We start from the raw sequence: 14716 nt of genomic DNA on the forward strand, positions 1-14716 counted from the left end.
CATCGTTGTAGCGCAGTCAACCCAACTCTTTATTAAAGTGTTCGATAATGAAGGAAAACTGTTAAGGTAAAAACTAATAATTTTTGACGACGGCTAAATCTCAAGATTATTATCGTTGAAAATTCAATGATGGTTTGTTGATGATTTTTGCTTTAAGTCTTCGTCTGGAAAGATCTGTTACTCAAAAACATAAATTAGAAGATTGTTCTAGTCACAGCTGCTACAGGATATAAAATTCAGCACGCAATTTCTAAAAGATCATTATCTGCTAGTTGTAAGTTGTATTATATAGTAAAAGCTATATATGTGATTGCTTCTATAAACTGACTGATTATGCACAGACAGAACACAGGCTGATAAATAAAAATAAAAATTGTAAAAAAGATTGAAACAGTATGATATGCCTCTAATTGCAACTAATAATGACTAGTTTAAAGAATTTCCTTATTTTTAAGTTAAATTCGATGAAAATTCGACGTTATTTTTGCATGAGCGCAGCAGAGATAAAAGTCCAGAGAAGTTGCTGATTTGGTATTTTCGCTTCAATAAAGACTTCAACAAGTCCATTGCATATAGGTTACTATAACGACCAAATGCTCTTTTAGGCTTACTGTCCCACCATTCACCAATGATCAGACGCATGCATGTTAAACTGGCATAAGAAAAGCTAGAAAAATCCGTTCTTTTACATTGATTCAATATGAGTAGACTTTGAATCAATACAAAAAGGACAGATTTTGTTAGTTGGGTAGTGAATGTAGATTTATGCATGAAATAAAAATGATCTGAACAACAATTCCATCGAGTGAGAACCTTTACACAATACCGCTTCATTTTAATTTGGAATAAGATTCTAAAATCATTCAGTAAAAATCTGAGCTTGTATCAAGAAAAGTCACAGGTCGATTTGCCTAAAGTAACGATATGATGCAAGAAAAAATGTTTTGATTTGCTTCAGGTTTCGAGATACAGTAGTCACAAACACGTAGCAACCTAAAAACACACAATTGACTTACCTGTTTTTGAATGTATATAATTATATTGGACAACACGAATTCTGACCACACTCTCATTGATATCTTAGCTGTGTGACCAAGCGGCAAGAGATCAAGCACGAATCCCAGACGGCAAAATCCGTCATTTTTACATTGATTCAACGTCTGCAGACGTAAATCAATGTAAAAATGACCGACTTTGCTGTTTGGGGATTCAAGTAGAGCGCTGATTCAACATGAAAAGCAAGTACGCAACTGTGTCTTTGGCAAGGCACTAAATGAGATAATTTAAAGTGGACATAAAAAGCGGCCTCCTTTCTTTCCTGTCCACTTACTTTAAATCTTCAACTATCGGCCATAAGCAAAGTTACGACGACGTATATTGACATGCAATTTCCTCTGTAGAAACGACGTACCGTACTGAAAAAATGAAACCTCAGAGAACAGAATTCAAACATCAGTTGCACGTATTGAGAAGTTTATTGCAAAACGCTCCACTAACAAGACAACCAGAATAATCAAACATGCCAATAAACATTTTTGTGAGTGAACGTGAAGTAATAATGGCTAAGCGAATGTAATCGCTAATGGATGGTCTTTTCTAATCCAACGCTGACCTTCTTTGACACTGAGTATTCAAGATTCTTTGTGTACACGTTGACGTTGTTATATAAAAAAAATAAAAACTTTAAAGATACTTCAGACTTGTATACTATTGATATCATTGACTGAACAGCACTTTCTAAGAAAACCACTTGACGAAACTAATGTTTAATAAATTTCATTGCTTTCCATTAGTTGTGAAGAGCGTTTAACAAATAACAAACGTTTGACACAAAATGACACAAGCAAAAGCCACCGACAGCGGAGGTTTGGCCATTACCTCTATCAAACATCAGGGTGGCGATCGCCGTGCAGCAGTGGGGGCTGCTCCGCTAAACCTTTATTACAGACTTTTATGGAAGTTTTAGACCGAGTTGCGTAATTCATCTGCACTTCACGTTCGTTGCTTAGTTATTCTGCACTTTTATTGCGTCTACTTTGAGCCTATCTGCAGTACAGGGAATCTAAACTACTAAACATCAACTCTACACAAAATAGTCACCTCTGAACTACACTACCAAGCATCACATCTTGCATAAAGTCATTTCAATACACTTTGTTTTAACTAAAATGTCAACCTTTAATCTACATCGCTAAACATTACTTCTATATAAAAACGTAACTCAGAGTTTCTACTCGAGGTTTCAAAATCAAAGGCAAAACAATGTTGAAAACATAACATTACACCTTCTTCTTGAAACACCCCAGACAGCAAATCAATCGTTTTTTGCGTTTAAAACGGTTGATTTTCTGTGCTGCAACTATCAAAAAGTGCTTTGGTTTGGGATAAACATGATCAGCGATTTCCTCATCCTATCTCTCAATTGTACGCAATACCAATTCTTCATCTCTGTTGCTTCCTCACTAGCAAGATGCCCTTTGTCCATATACAAGCTACAATTAATCGTGGGATAAACAGATTTAAAAGTATTTTTCATGGTAAAGTGAAAAATAGGTGTTAGCGTTTCCCAAGTAGCACGGTCTTCGTCATCCAAACGCACTGTTTTCTCCAATACCAATTACTTCAGTACTTCAACGTAAGGATACCATGCAAGTAAACGAGTTATGAATAGTTTTAGCAAAAATCACAAAGGGCTGGTTTGCGTGAAAGTACGTTGCTTTCAAAATTTAAATGGTCCGCATTTTTGAAAAAGTTTATTAAATTAGTCCGGCGTCGTTTTATCAGCAGATGGAGTGTGATAGGAAATGCCATGCGGGAGAAATTTGTCACCATTAAAAGCTTTGATAGGGAAATCCCTCACAAAGTTTGGTGAACATCTTGAGACATTATATCTATCACCGGAAGACTGCTTCCAGTTGAAACAGCAACCATGTGACATGTTTCAAGGTCAACGCACTGACCAACAACAATTATTGCCTGAACTGCCAGACAGCAAAATCCGTCATATTTACATTGATTTTGCAAAGGTTGAATCAATGTAAAAACAATAGATTTTGCTGTTTGGGCCTTTTACAAGATTGAGGAGTTAGCACAGAATTTCTACTTTCGTTAAATGCTCAAAATCGGATGATCTGATGGTAAATGCTGTTACTTGATGGTTGATAATAATTGTACAATGCTTGATGTGTGTGAAGCACCCTGCAGAAAGCTAGGCATGTAAAACGTCAATTACTGCAAAAGGTTTTTGATGGTGCCTTGGAAGCTTTTGTCATGTGTGTGTGATTTTACCCAAAATTATATTTGAATAAAGGTTTAGTACAGCGGTTCCTAAACCGAGTGCCGTGGCGCCCCGCAAGGTTTTGCCTGGGGTGTGAAAACGTAAATGTGCAAAAATTGTTGCGTTTATATTTTATTTGCACACACAAGACGTGAGTCTAAATTTCATTAGGTCACAAGGTTATTTTTTCAATAAGTGCCAATTTTACAAATAGTTTACACCAGTGGTTCTCAAACTTTTTTTTGTTGCGACGCCTCTGGAAAAGTTTTCTGGACTTGCGACGCACCAGCAAATAAAAGTAAATGAATAAACTTATGATTAAAGTTTTGTTTATTGATACAACAACAAAATGCAATGCATATTATTTAATGTGACGTGTGGGCTTGTTTGTTTTCACAAAGTTCATTGAATCTTGGAAGAATTTTTGAAATTGCCATTCGCATTTCTCTTTCAGTATTTATTCGTGATCGATATTTGGTTTTATCACCACCAAGGCAGACAATTTTGCTTCACATAAATACAACGTAGCGAATGGGATAATAATTCGTAGTGCTTTGTTTCACCAAACCTGGATAATCGTCATTCATTGAATCCAAAAATTTGACGGATTTCCTACTACGAAAGGATTGCGAATCCATTCGTAGTTTGAAAAATTTTCCTGTAAATATTTTGCAAATTTCGACTCGAGCTTGGACAAATGTAAATAAATATGTTTCGCAAATTTGAAGGGAAAAAAATGCACTTGCAACCTCAACTCTTCACTGTTTTCAAAATGAAATTACACCGAGAAAAATGATTCAGAGCTTTTAATTTTTTTTTGAAGGATAGACATCCAATACTACGTTAGGGTATCAGCAGTGGCAAATATTTAGTTGATTGCGGTGTAATCAGCTAAATGCATGGGACACATCTGTCCTAGCGGTCCTCAAAGGGTTAACCTAATTTTTATAATCTTAAACTGAGTTTAGCCAAGAAACGGAATTATTCTGCGACGCCCTTGGAAAAGTGAAACGACGCACCAGGGCGTCGCGACGCACAGTTTGAGAACTACTGGTTTACACCATCCATACTTCCATAGGTATGTTTTGTGGGTCTGCTACTATTCGGCGAGTCCGATTCGGCGAGTCCGATTCGACTAGTCCGATTCGGCGAGTTCCCTATTCGGCGAGAGCCTTTTTCGGCGAGTGCCCTATTCGGCGAGTTTTTGAAATTTGTTAAAGGAAATTATCGGATGCCGTAGCCCAGTTATCCCGACCAGCAAAAATTGCCGTTTTTACATCGTTTTAACGTCGCTAAATGTTGAAATCGTGTAGAAAAGAGAACTTTGCTGACTAGGATACGTTGAAGCTGAGAAACATTCACAGAAGCCTTTCGAATTGTTCCAAGAACCCATTTAGCATAACATTTCATTTGTACATTGATTCAACGTCTGAATACATTATCTTAAAAATGCAACGTATCGTAGGGCTTCTGTGAATGTTTTTCAGTTTCAACGTATCCTAGTCAGCAAAGTTCTCTTTTCTACACGATTTCAACGTTTAGCGACCTTAAAACGATAGGCCACACATTTGGTTAGCCTTTTTATTCTGTTACTACAATGTAAAAATGAACTGTTAGGCTAACTGGGTTCTTGGAACAAATTTTTGCTGGTCGGGATAACTAGGCTACGGTACCCGATAATTTCCTTTCAATCTAAGCTGTAGGTCACACATTTGTTGATCCAAACTAATCATTTTAACTATTCAAAAGTACTAACTTATAGACATAAACATGATTTTTTTTGTAACATTGTCTTTGTTTTATTTTCCCTTCATATCTTAAATTTTTCTGAAGGTGTTGCGACCGTGCCAAATTTCTTTCAACTCAATAACTTACTTCGGTCACAAGCACGTTTTAACTTCGCGTTTTGTCGCTTCTACCTTTTTCTCGACCTTTGCTATGTTGACGTGTATTGTTTTTGATATGATGGTCAAAAATAAAAATAACTGAACTGACATGACGAATTTTAATTTAATAGTTCAAACATTTTATTTTTATTCCTTTCTGCACGATTTAAACGTTTAGCGATGTTAAAACGATGTAAAAACGGCAATTGTAATTAGGCTACGGTACCCAATAATTTCATTTTAAAAATTTCAAAAACTCGCCGAATAGGGCACTCGCCGAAAAAGGCTCTCGCCGAATAGGGAACTCGCCGAATCGGACTAGTCGAATCGGACTCGCCGAATCGGACTCGCCGAAACGGGCCATTCCGATGTTTTGTAAAGGAATAAACGTTCTCGGCTACGAAATAAAACGCATTTAACCAACAGATGCTAATTCGTAACAACGACAATCTTCATAACTTTTCAAGAAAATAAATTCCAAATTTGTCAGTTTTTCCTAAAATTGTAAGCGATATTTCTGAAACTGAACAACGTAACACAGCATCAAACACAAAAGCGACATACAGATTACAGGCACTACATTATTTAACGAGAAACACCTCATTTGAATGAAACCAAAAATTACAGTCAACTAACCAGTTATTTTTTTAAACCACGTTTTTGTCACTTAATACAAGGTGCAACGAATCTACAATTGATATCATTTACAAATCTTTACTTTTAGCATGTTGAAGAAAGCACAATGGGGGTCAATATAATCGAAATGGTAAAGTAGAAATCACACTCAAGCACTACTCAACAATCCGGAATGGCCCGTTTCGGTGAGTCCGATTCGGTGAGTCCGATTCGGTGAGTCTGATTCGGTGAGTCCGATCCCTTAACGGGGGATTTTTTCAATTTTTTTTTTAAATTATCGGGTACCGTAGCCTAATTATCATTGCCGTTTTAGGGTTAGGGGTTAGAGGTTAGGAACTCACCGAATAGTAGCAGACCCCAACAATCTACTGCATGTTTTGAACATTGAATGGTTTCTGTTGAAGCCACAAACAAGTGCTACACACTAAACGTCATTGCTGGCGTCTGCTACGTACTTCGCACACAACGCATTACTCACAGCGAAGTCAAAAAGCAGCATGTCGGCCATCATCATCTCCACCTGTCACAGCGGCGGTTGAACTGTAAGTTACAAGAGCTAGCTTTCTCAGTAGTAGTAGTCCAGTGTTAATCCGGTGATGTCCCCGTTACCGAGAATGGCTGGATTCACCTCAAGTGCCGCAATCGCCTTCACACCCTGCCTCCATATCGCTCTGTCCTCCTCAACTTGCCTTTTCCACGTTTTCTTGAACTTTTCCGTCGACTGCATAGAATTGTGAGAGCCTTGGCACGTCGTTCGAAAGGGCGTCAGTTCGACTCCGCTCAAGAGCATGCGACTGTGACAGGATACTTCAAGGCATGCCTGAAGGTGGGCACGAAGAATGGTTTTGTCTTGTCGTTCACTTAATCTAAATCTTTAGCTACAGGCCTAAGTCTAGATACGACAGAAAAAAGGAATTTTAAGCTACAGCGTACGTAATTTTTCGACGATCACATGCTGCAGGTTACAAAGATTCACCTCGACGTTTCAGTTGGCGAGATGTCAATTGACGAAACGGTTCTTTGAAACACTGAAGCCATACAGGTGATACAGCATTGCAGAAAAGGTCCCTATGCACCACTCTACAAAACCTGTGAAACGCCGATTCCCATTATTAGGCGGCTTGTGTCACCTTATCCCGTCAAACGAAAGCTTCTTTGAAACGTTAAAGATATTAATTCTGCTAATAATAGTTACTTTAAAAGCCATTGTGAGTAAGTGGACTGCTGTCATCTGTGGAAAACTATCGCACAGGACATACACATGGTGACGAGGGAATATGCTATCGATGGTATGGGTATAAAATAGATAGAATATTATATATCGTAAAATGAGTAAGGGATATGTTGGTTTGGTTATGTTACAGTCTTAAAGAGCTCAAGAAGCAAAAGTTGATAGACTCTTTTACTGAAGTTTACACCTAAGTTCTGAATCAACTCGATGCAGTTAAAAAACATCGCACATTCAAATCTACGTAGGCTAACATCACGCCTTAAAATCGGTCGTCGGACCACTTGGTATGCAACATCTCAGTATGTACATTTCAGCTACTGTCAAAGTCAGCCAACTAGATTCTCACCTAGCATCGGACTTGTTCAATTTTTAATTTCTCAGTTTCATCATTTGCCAACTTCACCCACTTGCTGAAATGTTGCTTGCTCAATTGTCACTTGCTCAACTGCCATGTGCTCAGTTCACAACTGTTGACTTGTAGGAGACTCCTTAAAATTACTATGTTTATATTGAAAAAACTGCTTTGTTGCGCCAATTAAGGTGGTTCAACGTAGATAGACTTTTTGATTCTTTTTTCCCCAATGCATTGTTGATTTGAACATGTTCATGAATCTTGATTTGAACATGTTCTTGATTTGGTCGCAGCTATTGAAAGTGATACGTAGAATTTGCCGAGATCTCATCACAATATTACAAAGAACATAAAGTTCCAGTAGCGTAGCCAGGAATTTAGAAAGGAGGGGGTTTTGACGGCCGGCGGGCGAAGCCCGACGCCGTTTTCGCCAAAGGCGACACCCAGCGACGGGAGGTCTGGGGGGCCTCCCCCAGAAAATTTTGAAAAATTACTTTGAATTTGGTGCATTCTGAGAGCATTTTCAACAAAAATGTGGGTATAAATATTCCTGTAAAATGGTGCTGTCTGGTGAAATAGCAAAAGAATAAGATCATGTTTTCTTGGGCATTTTTCGGTAATAAAGCTAAGTCTCTACGTTTTCTTGTTGCTAACTCCTGGCTGAGATATTTGAATGTTTGGTATTCGTAAAACTCGCTCTTTAATGCAGTTTCGTTTAAAATTAGGCAAACTTTGTATTAGAATCATAGAGACTGAAAGGATCATTCTCAATATCGTGACGTCACACGCGTGCCAAAGGGGGGGTTGTAACCCCCAAAAACTCCCCTTGGCTACGCCACTGTAAAGTTCCCATGAGGACTAGGAGTGATATTCTGTGAAATCTAGCAGTTTTTTCACACGATGGCAAAACATAACGTAAAATAATAACTAAACGGGGTTTATGTGACGGAAACCGGGATTAAATGTTTGTTTTTGAAACAGCATTAGTATATCCACGTGGTTTTTGTTTCTTTATACTATTTGCAATCTTTAAATTTATTGTAACATAGCAAAGAAAGCGTTTAAAATTATATTTTAAACACCACGGTCTACTTTTAAATAAAAATATAGGCCAAAATGCAAAAATTTCCAGCATGACTTATTGATGTTTTTGGTTCTGCGCTTTCCGTTCAGATTGAACAAGTGCTACAGACCTTTTTTGTACCTACACTTTAGCTTCTTTTGGTAAGGACAAAATGTTTAACAAGCACATGAGCTAGGGATGGTAGAAGTAGGGGATTGCTCACTCAAAAGTAAGGTGGACAACTGGAGGGTCATAATATTATGACAAAATTTGATGCAAATACAGCTTGAGGTCTACTACCATATGTCACATACTGAGGTGCAATTTATATGACCTGCCCAGTGCCCACGTGTATACAAAGAGTGTATCGCCAAAAGAAATGTAGGAAATATGTGTTATTATGTTTATTTAATAGGTATTCAAGTTATGGTAATGCTGCGGTTAACTTCATGTAACAGCGGTATCAGTAGGTAGCCTCACACTGCTGCAGTAAGGTTCTGCAGATTTTCTAACACTCAAAATTTTTACCAAATATAGCAATTCATTTGATGAGAATCAATTTATGCAAAAGCAAAGAAAACGTTGTGCAGTTCTGCTAATTTTTGAACTTCTTAGTGACCCTCCAGCTGTCCATTTCACAAGAAAAATCAGTAGAGTGAGTCGTCCCGGTATTCCACTGTCCCTAACATGAGCACAACAAAACTTTATAAATCTACGTAAATGAAAACCACACCAGCCAAAACAGCAGAGTTATATATCTGTTTCAGCACATAAAACATGTCTGCATACACATAAGACACGCAGAGTCGCAGACTGCTACCCAACCCAATTTTTTTTACCAGCACTGCATCTTGTCAAGGCAACAGGTTTACGTATAGGAAGAACTTCTATTTACAAGTACACTCTGATCACTTTTGGTTTAAACACCTGAAAATTTAACAAAATAACCATGCTGCCTCCAAATACATCTTTTATTCAGAATGCGCTCTTATAACATACCAGCAAGCCTGTTTTCGAAGTAACAGAAACAAAACTTGCTTGAAATCTAGGTCTCTCAGCAAAACGAAATATCAAATATATAGTCAAGATTACATATGAAAGTGCTTACGCCTGTCAACACCTTTTCTTATATTAAATATCGACATGCATTAGGCAACTTTGCGGTTGCTTCAAAACTATACTTCACATAAGTGTATCCCAATCAAAATGAAACATACAGATTACTGATCATACGGTTTAGCACTGAATTATGGGCATGATTTCAAAAATCACCATTGGTAAAAAACTAAGCATTTAAAAAGTGCAAGTTCTGTGAACACTGCATATTAAATACTGAAAGCAAATGAATGTCAATTGTGTTGTCAAGGAGGTTAGTTCATTTCTCTAACACTAAATACAATAAAAATAAACTTCTGCAAGAAATATCTAAACAATTACAAAATCGTTGTGTGCAAAACTGGATTTACAACAAAAATTACAGTAATTCTGGAAACAGAAAAACTCTCAAGATTAATTCCTAGGATTTGTCGAACCAAAATCAACAAATTATCTAACAATGCACTTGAGCAATGACCAATGACCATTGACCAACGTATTGATCTTGCAGAATAATATTTGAAATTGAATTGATCAGACAAATATGAAACTATTTTTCACATATACTAATAAGAACAATTTAAAAGTAAAGTTGTTGAATTATATAGTGCTCCCTGAACGACTTTGAAGCAAATTATCTTGGTAACTTTAAAATCAATGAAAATCAGAACCATTCATTAACAGAAACTGTCAAGCTTAGTCACCCAATTTATGCTAGTAATTCAAAACCTTGACAAGCAGGGCCGTTGAGAGCACATTTTGGGCCCAGTATAAATACGATCCTTGCGACCCAAATGGAGACACTACTAAGAAAATACCTGAAATTTATGACATACCGGTATCTGCATTTTTAAGCTGGATTGCGTGGGTCAAATTTCAGAAAAAATCTTTACACGTTCCTAAGACAGGGGGCCAAGTTGTTTTTACATCCTTAACTGGTGGCATAGGTAGGTACAAATTTTGTACCTTTGTACAAGCATTTGTATAGCCTATACGAAATTAATACAAGAAAAAAAGACATATATAATGTTTAATTTTGAAGGAAAATATTTTGGTTATAACAAAAGAGCACAAACCACAACATTTACAATTTTAATGATAATTTAAGAAGCTTTTTTAGTCATCATCACAAATAACACACGCTGCTTTTGCATGTGAATGTTTGTCACAAACAGACGGGGCTCAAACCACACAGCTTTTCCTAGTTTTACGTTGTTTCCGCTTTTGGTCTCGATGCCAAAAATCATAATAGGATATGTCTGAGTAGTTTATTGAAACATTTGGACCACTAAAAACTGTATATACAGAAAGTATATCTAGTTAAATAGGCATTTAGTTACATAACATGATATTGATATGCATTCTTCTGGTGCAAACTAAGCTGAACTATCACAAGATGTATAAGGTGACAATTTGCTTTTATTTGAACGTTTCATCAATTAGCACATGACTGACTTCTTCAGAGGGCTAGGCCTATTGGCGTTGTAAAAATTATTGCACCTGATGAAGGTTAATGATGCAAAAAAGTGATCGTGCATGAAATTTTTTATCAGCAACAATGATCCTAACTAACTAGGCTAAACATTTAAAGACAGATAAAAATGAATATGAAAAATAGCTTACGACACCCTGGTTGGGAACCACTGGTCTACAAGTTCATGAAAGTGTTGAGGAATGAGTTTAAGAAGAAAAAATTCAAAAACTATTACCAAAATTGAATGATGAAAACAAATGAAAAACATCATCACTTACGCTCTGGACTCCATGTGCTGGCTACTGTTCTTGTTAGTAATGGCTTTATTGACATCATTGAACTGTTGAGTGAGTCCTGGAGGAACTGGAGAAGACTGATAGAGATGATGCTGAGCTGGAGGCCCAGGATACAAAGTAGAAGATATTGGCCTTGCAGTAGTCTGTCTAACAGACAGTCCAGAGTAGTATTGAGACTGATCATGAGAACCTGACATACTGATTGAATTAGAAGGTGTACGACGATGACTATTTTTCATGGTATGAGATGAATTCGGATCCAAGCGAACTCGTTGCAAAAGACTAAAGTTGGAGTGTGATCCAGGCTGCAAGCCTGAAGTACCGGTTGAGTCACTCTGCACTGTTGGCTGCAAAGCCCTATCAGGGCTTGGCATTTGCAGGTTTTCTATGTAGCTGGCACCTTGTTTCCACTCTTCATGACGGGCCATTTGCACACCTTGAGCAAGAAGTAGTTCCTCACCATAATGTCGACCTAATGCTTGAAGAGAGGACGTAGCACTACTATGCTTTTTTTGGGCTTCCAATTGGTTTCTCGACACCATATCTGATTTATACAAATGTGAATTATCTGCCATTTTTTCACATTGCAATTATTTGCTTGAAAGATAAATCACCTCTAACGTTGCTAATCACTCATAATGGATTACACAATATACTGAATACTTAATATATCTGTAAAAGAATGAAGTATGAGCCAAAACAACTTATCAAATAATGCATCCTGATCTTGATCATATTAACAAAATATTTAGCACTTGAATTAAAAATGGTTTCAAAATATTCAAAATACAAAATTTTGTTCGGCAGTTTTAATTCTTAATCCACCCCTATAGCTCAGTTGGTTAACGCGTCACTTCTGGAACGAAGAAGCTTCAAGATCAAGCGGCGCTGGTTCGACTCTCGGGGTGTGCGCTTGAGCAACGCACGTTAAGGACTGCTCTCCATTCAGCGGCATCTAATGGATGGAATAGTTCCCTGGCAACAAGACATCAACAATCGGAAACTTCACTCTGTCAATCTCGGTGACCGGGCCTGTGTCAGTGATTCAAAGCCTCTACTTCTACAAGTATGCGAAACTGCCAGGATTAAGTTCTGCAAGAAGCTTTCCCAGTCCAAGGATAAAGATTCAATCAATCAATCAAAAAGTGAGAACAAAAAGGATATATATAGTTATATACGGTACTCAAGCAACATTTGAATAAAATAAATTCTGAGCACTTTAAGCATCTGTAGACTGTACCATACTTTTCGTTCTCACCTCTTCAATTGCATGAAAGTTGATTGATTTTATGATTTGAATATTTTGAAACCATTTTTAATATCTGCTTTCTGTTGACTTTTGTATCATTTTAGCCATAAGGAATAAACATAAAGTTCTTAGAGAAACCAAGGTGTATATTGTATTACATTCTTTTTTCTCTGTAGAAGGGGAGTAATCTGGCATGAGGATGACTTTTAAATGCCACCTTTTGATGATAATTATCACTCCTCACTTCCATTGATAGTTTCATCCAGCAGGGTAATAATACGGTAGTTGGGGAAAGAATATCAATAGAAGGGATGATAAATGAGGCATCGTCCAATAAAAGAGTTGTCATGTTTTATAGTACATTTTTATGCAAATATCGTAATGTTGGCGCAAAATATATACAACCTAGGTTTTGGGCTGGGAGACATGGAGTTTGATCCTGGTAGGCTACGTCTAAATAATATAGGCTATCTATTGTCATGCATTGTCTAATCCAGGGGTTCTTAACTGAGGGTAAATTTACCCCCAGGGGATAAATTTCACCTACCGAGGGGGTAAATTTACTGAATCATAAATTAAAGCAAACTTTAATTTTTCAGTTATTCAAAAACTGGTAGTATTGCACTCGATTTTGATTCAAATTTATGTTAAATGTAAGTTTTTGTCTTTTTCTTTTATCTCCACGCAAGTAAACTACCAGTCTCTTTTCAGCAGCGTATGTGTGCTACATTTTTGGAAAAAATGGATACTGAAAAAAATGGACAATTTCTTTCAACAAAATAATATATCCTGGAATTATGTGGGTTTACTTTGCACAGAAGGAGCCCCTTCTATACTCGGTGCTAAGTCTGACTTTACAACTCTGGTGAAAAAATCGCGCACCGAACATCATTTCTACTTACTGCGCCCTTCTTCAACGGAATGGCCCGTTTCGGTGAGTTCGATTCGGTGAGTCCGATTCGGTTAGTCCGATTCGGTTAGTCCGATCCCTTAACGGGGGATTTTTTCAATTTTTTTTTTAATTATCGGGTACCGTAGCTTAATTATCATTGCCGTTTTAGGGTTAGGGATTAGAGGTTAGGAACTCACCGAATCGGACTCACCGAATAGTAGCAGACCCTTCTTCAACATGCACTGGCAAGTAAAACCCTTCCAGAATATTTGAAAGCAGTATTGAGGCATGTGGTTGAATGTGTGAATTTTATCAGGGCACGGCCTCTTAATCATCGTCAAAATCATCAAAAAGGGGCCGGTTCCACGGTTTTTGTCCATAAAACTAGGTTAGTTTTGCTTCTCTGTTGCAGGAAATTTTTTAGCAGAAGTAAGTTGCACCTTAGGTTTGCTTTTATTTTGAACTAGCTTTAACAGAATAAATATCATTTTATATTTAAAAACATCATGTAACACTGTGTTATTCCATTGTTAATGTATTATGTAAAGTGCTGGTATGGTGCTATATGTGTTAATGTTCTTAATTTTGGGTCTTTTGTTTAAATGTTTGGGTGGCAGCTAACTTTGGTGACCTTTTGGTCTTTCGCTGCCATCCTTGTTGTGCGAATTATTTGTGTTTATTGTGTTTTTGCTTTTTGTGTCTTTCTTTTTCGCCAACAAAAAAATAAACTGAACTGACAATGCCCGACAATGGGTATTTAGAAATACTTGTTTGTTTTCTGTCAGCAAAGCTGGTGAGCTAAACAAAATACAAGTTGAATTACAAAAGCACTTCTGTTGCAAATTTTGTTGACAAAACCAAATGATGAACAAAAAGATAAAATCAAGAGATTGTGGCAGCACTAATGCACCATTATAGTGTTAAGTGTATCATTTTCTACATAAAATTTTGCTGCACTGTAAGCTATTGATAGCAGTGCTGTGAATTGTAGCCTTTTAATTGAAACTTAACAAAAAGAATTGTCATAGAGGCGTAGGCTAGATGTTTGTGCTTTTTCATTTCAGGTTAAGCTGTTCAACAGGAAAAGTATATATATATATACACCAAATTCAAAAATAAAGTTGCATTTAATGCATGGATGAGTATAAAAGCAGCTGGTAAATAAAACACATAAATATTGTAAAATGTCTTTGAAAGAAGATCGCACAATTTTGAAGAGGTTTAGGCACTTAGGCAGTGGCAGTTATCATTATGTTGAAAGTTTC

The 14716-nt window shown here is 37.0% G+C and overlaps 1 protein-coding gene across 1 annotated transcript in view; it reads right to left on the reverse strand.

The window, feature by feature from the left end:
* Positions 1-11885, reverse strand: part of LOC145788302 (uncharacterized) — a 49279-nt gene extending 37394 nt beyond the window's left edge. Inside the window, exon 1 of the mRNA XM_082600083.1 lies at positions 11293-11885. Within this exon, the coding sequence (XP_082456209.1) occupies positions 11293-11885 (593 nt within the window). The remainder of the gene's footprint in view (positions 1-11292) is intronic.
* Between the last annotated feature and the right edge of the window lie 2831 nt (positions 11886-14716).

Source organism: Aplidium turbinatum, chromosome 2 (genome assembly GCF_918807975.1).
Source record: "Aplidium turbinatum chromosome 2, kaAplTurb1.1, whole genome shotgun sequence".
NCBI lineage: Eukaryota > Metazoa > Chordata > Ascidiacea > Aplousobranchia > Polyclinidae > Aplidium > Aplidium turbinatum.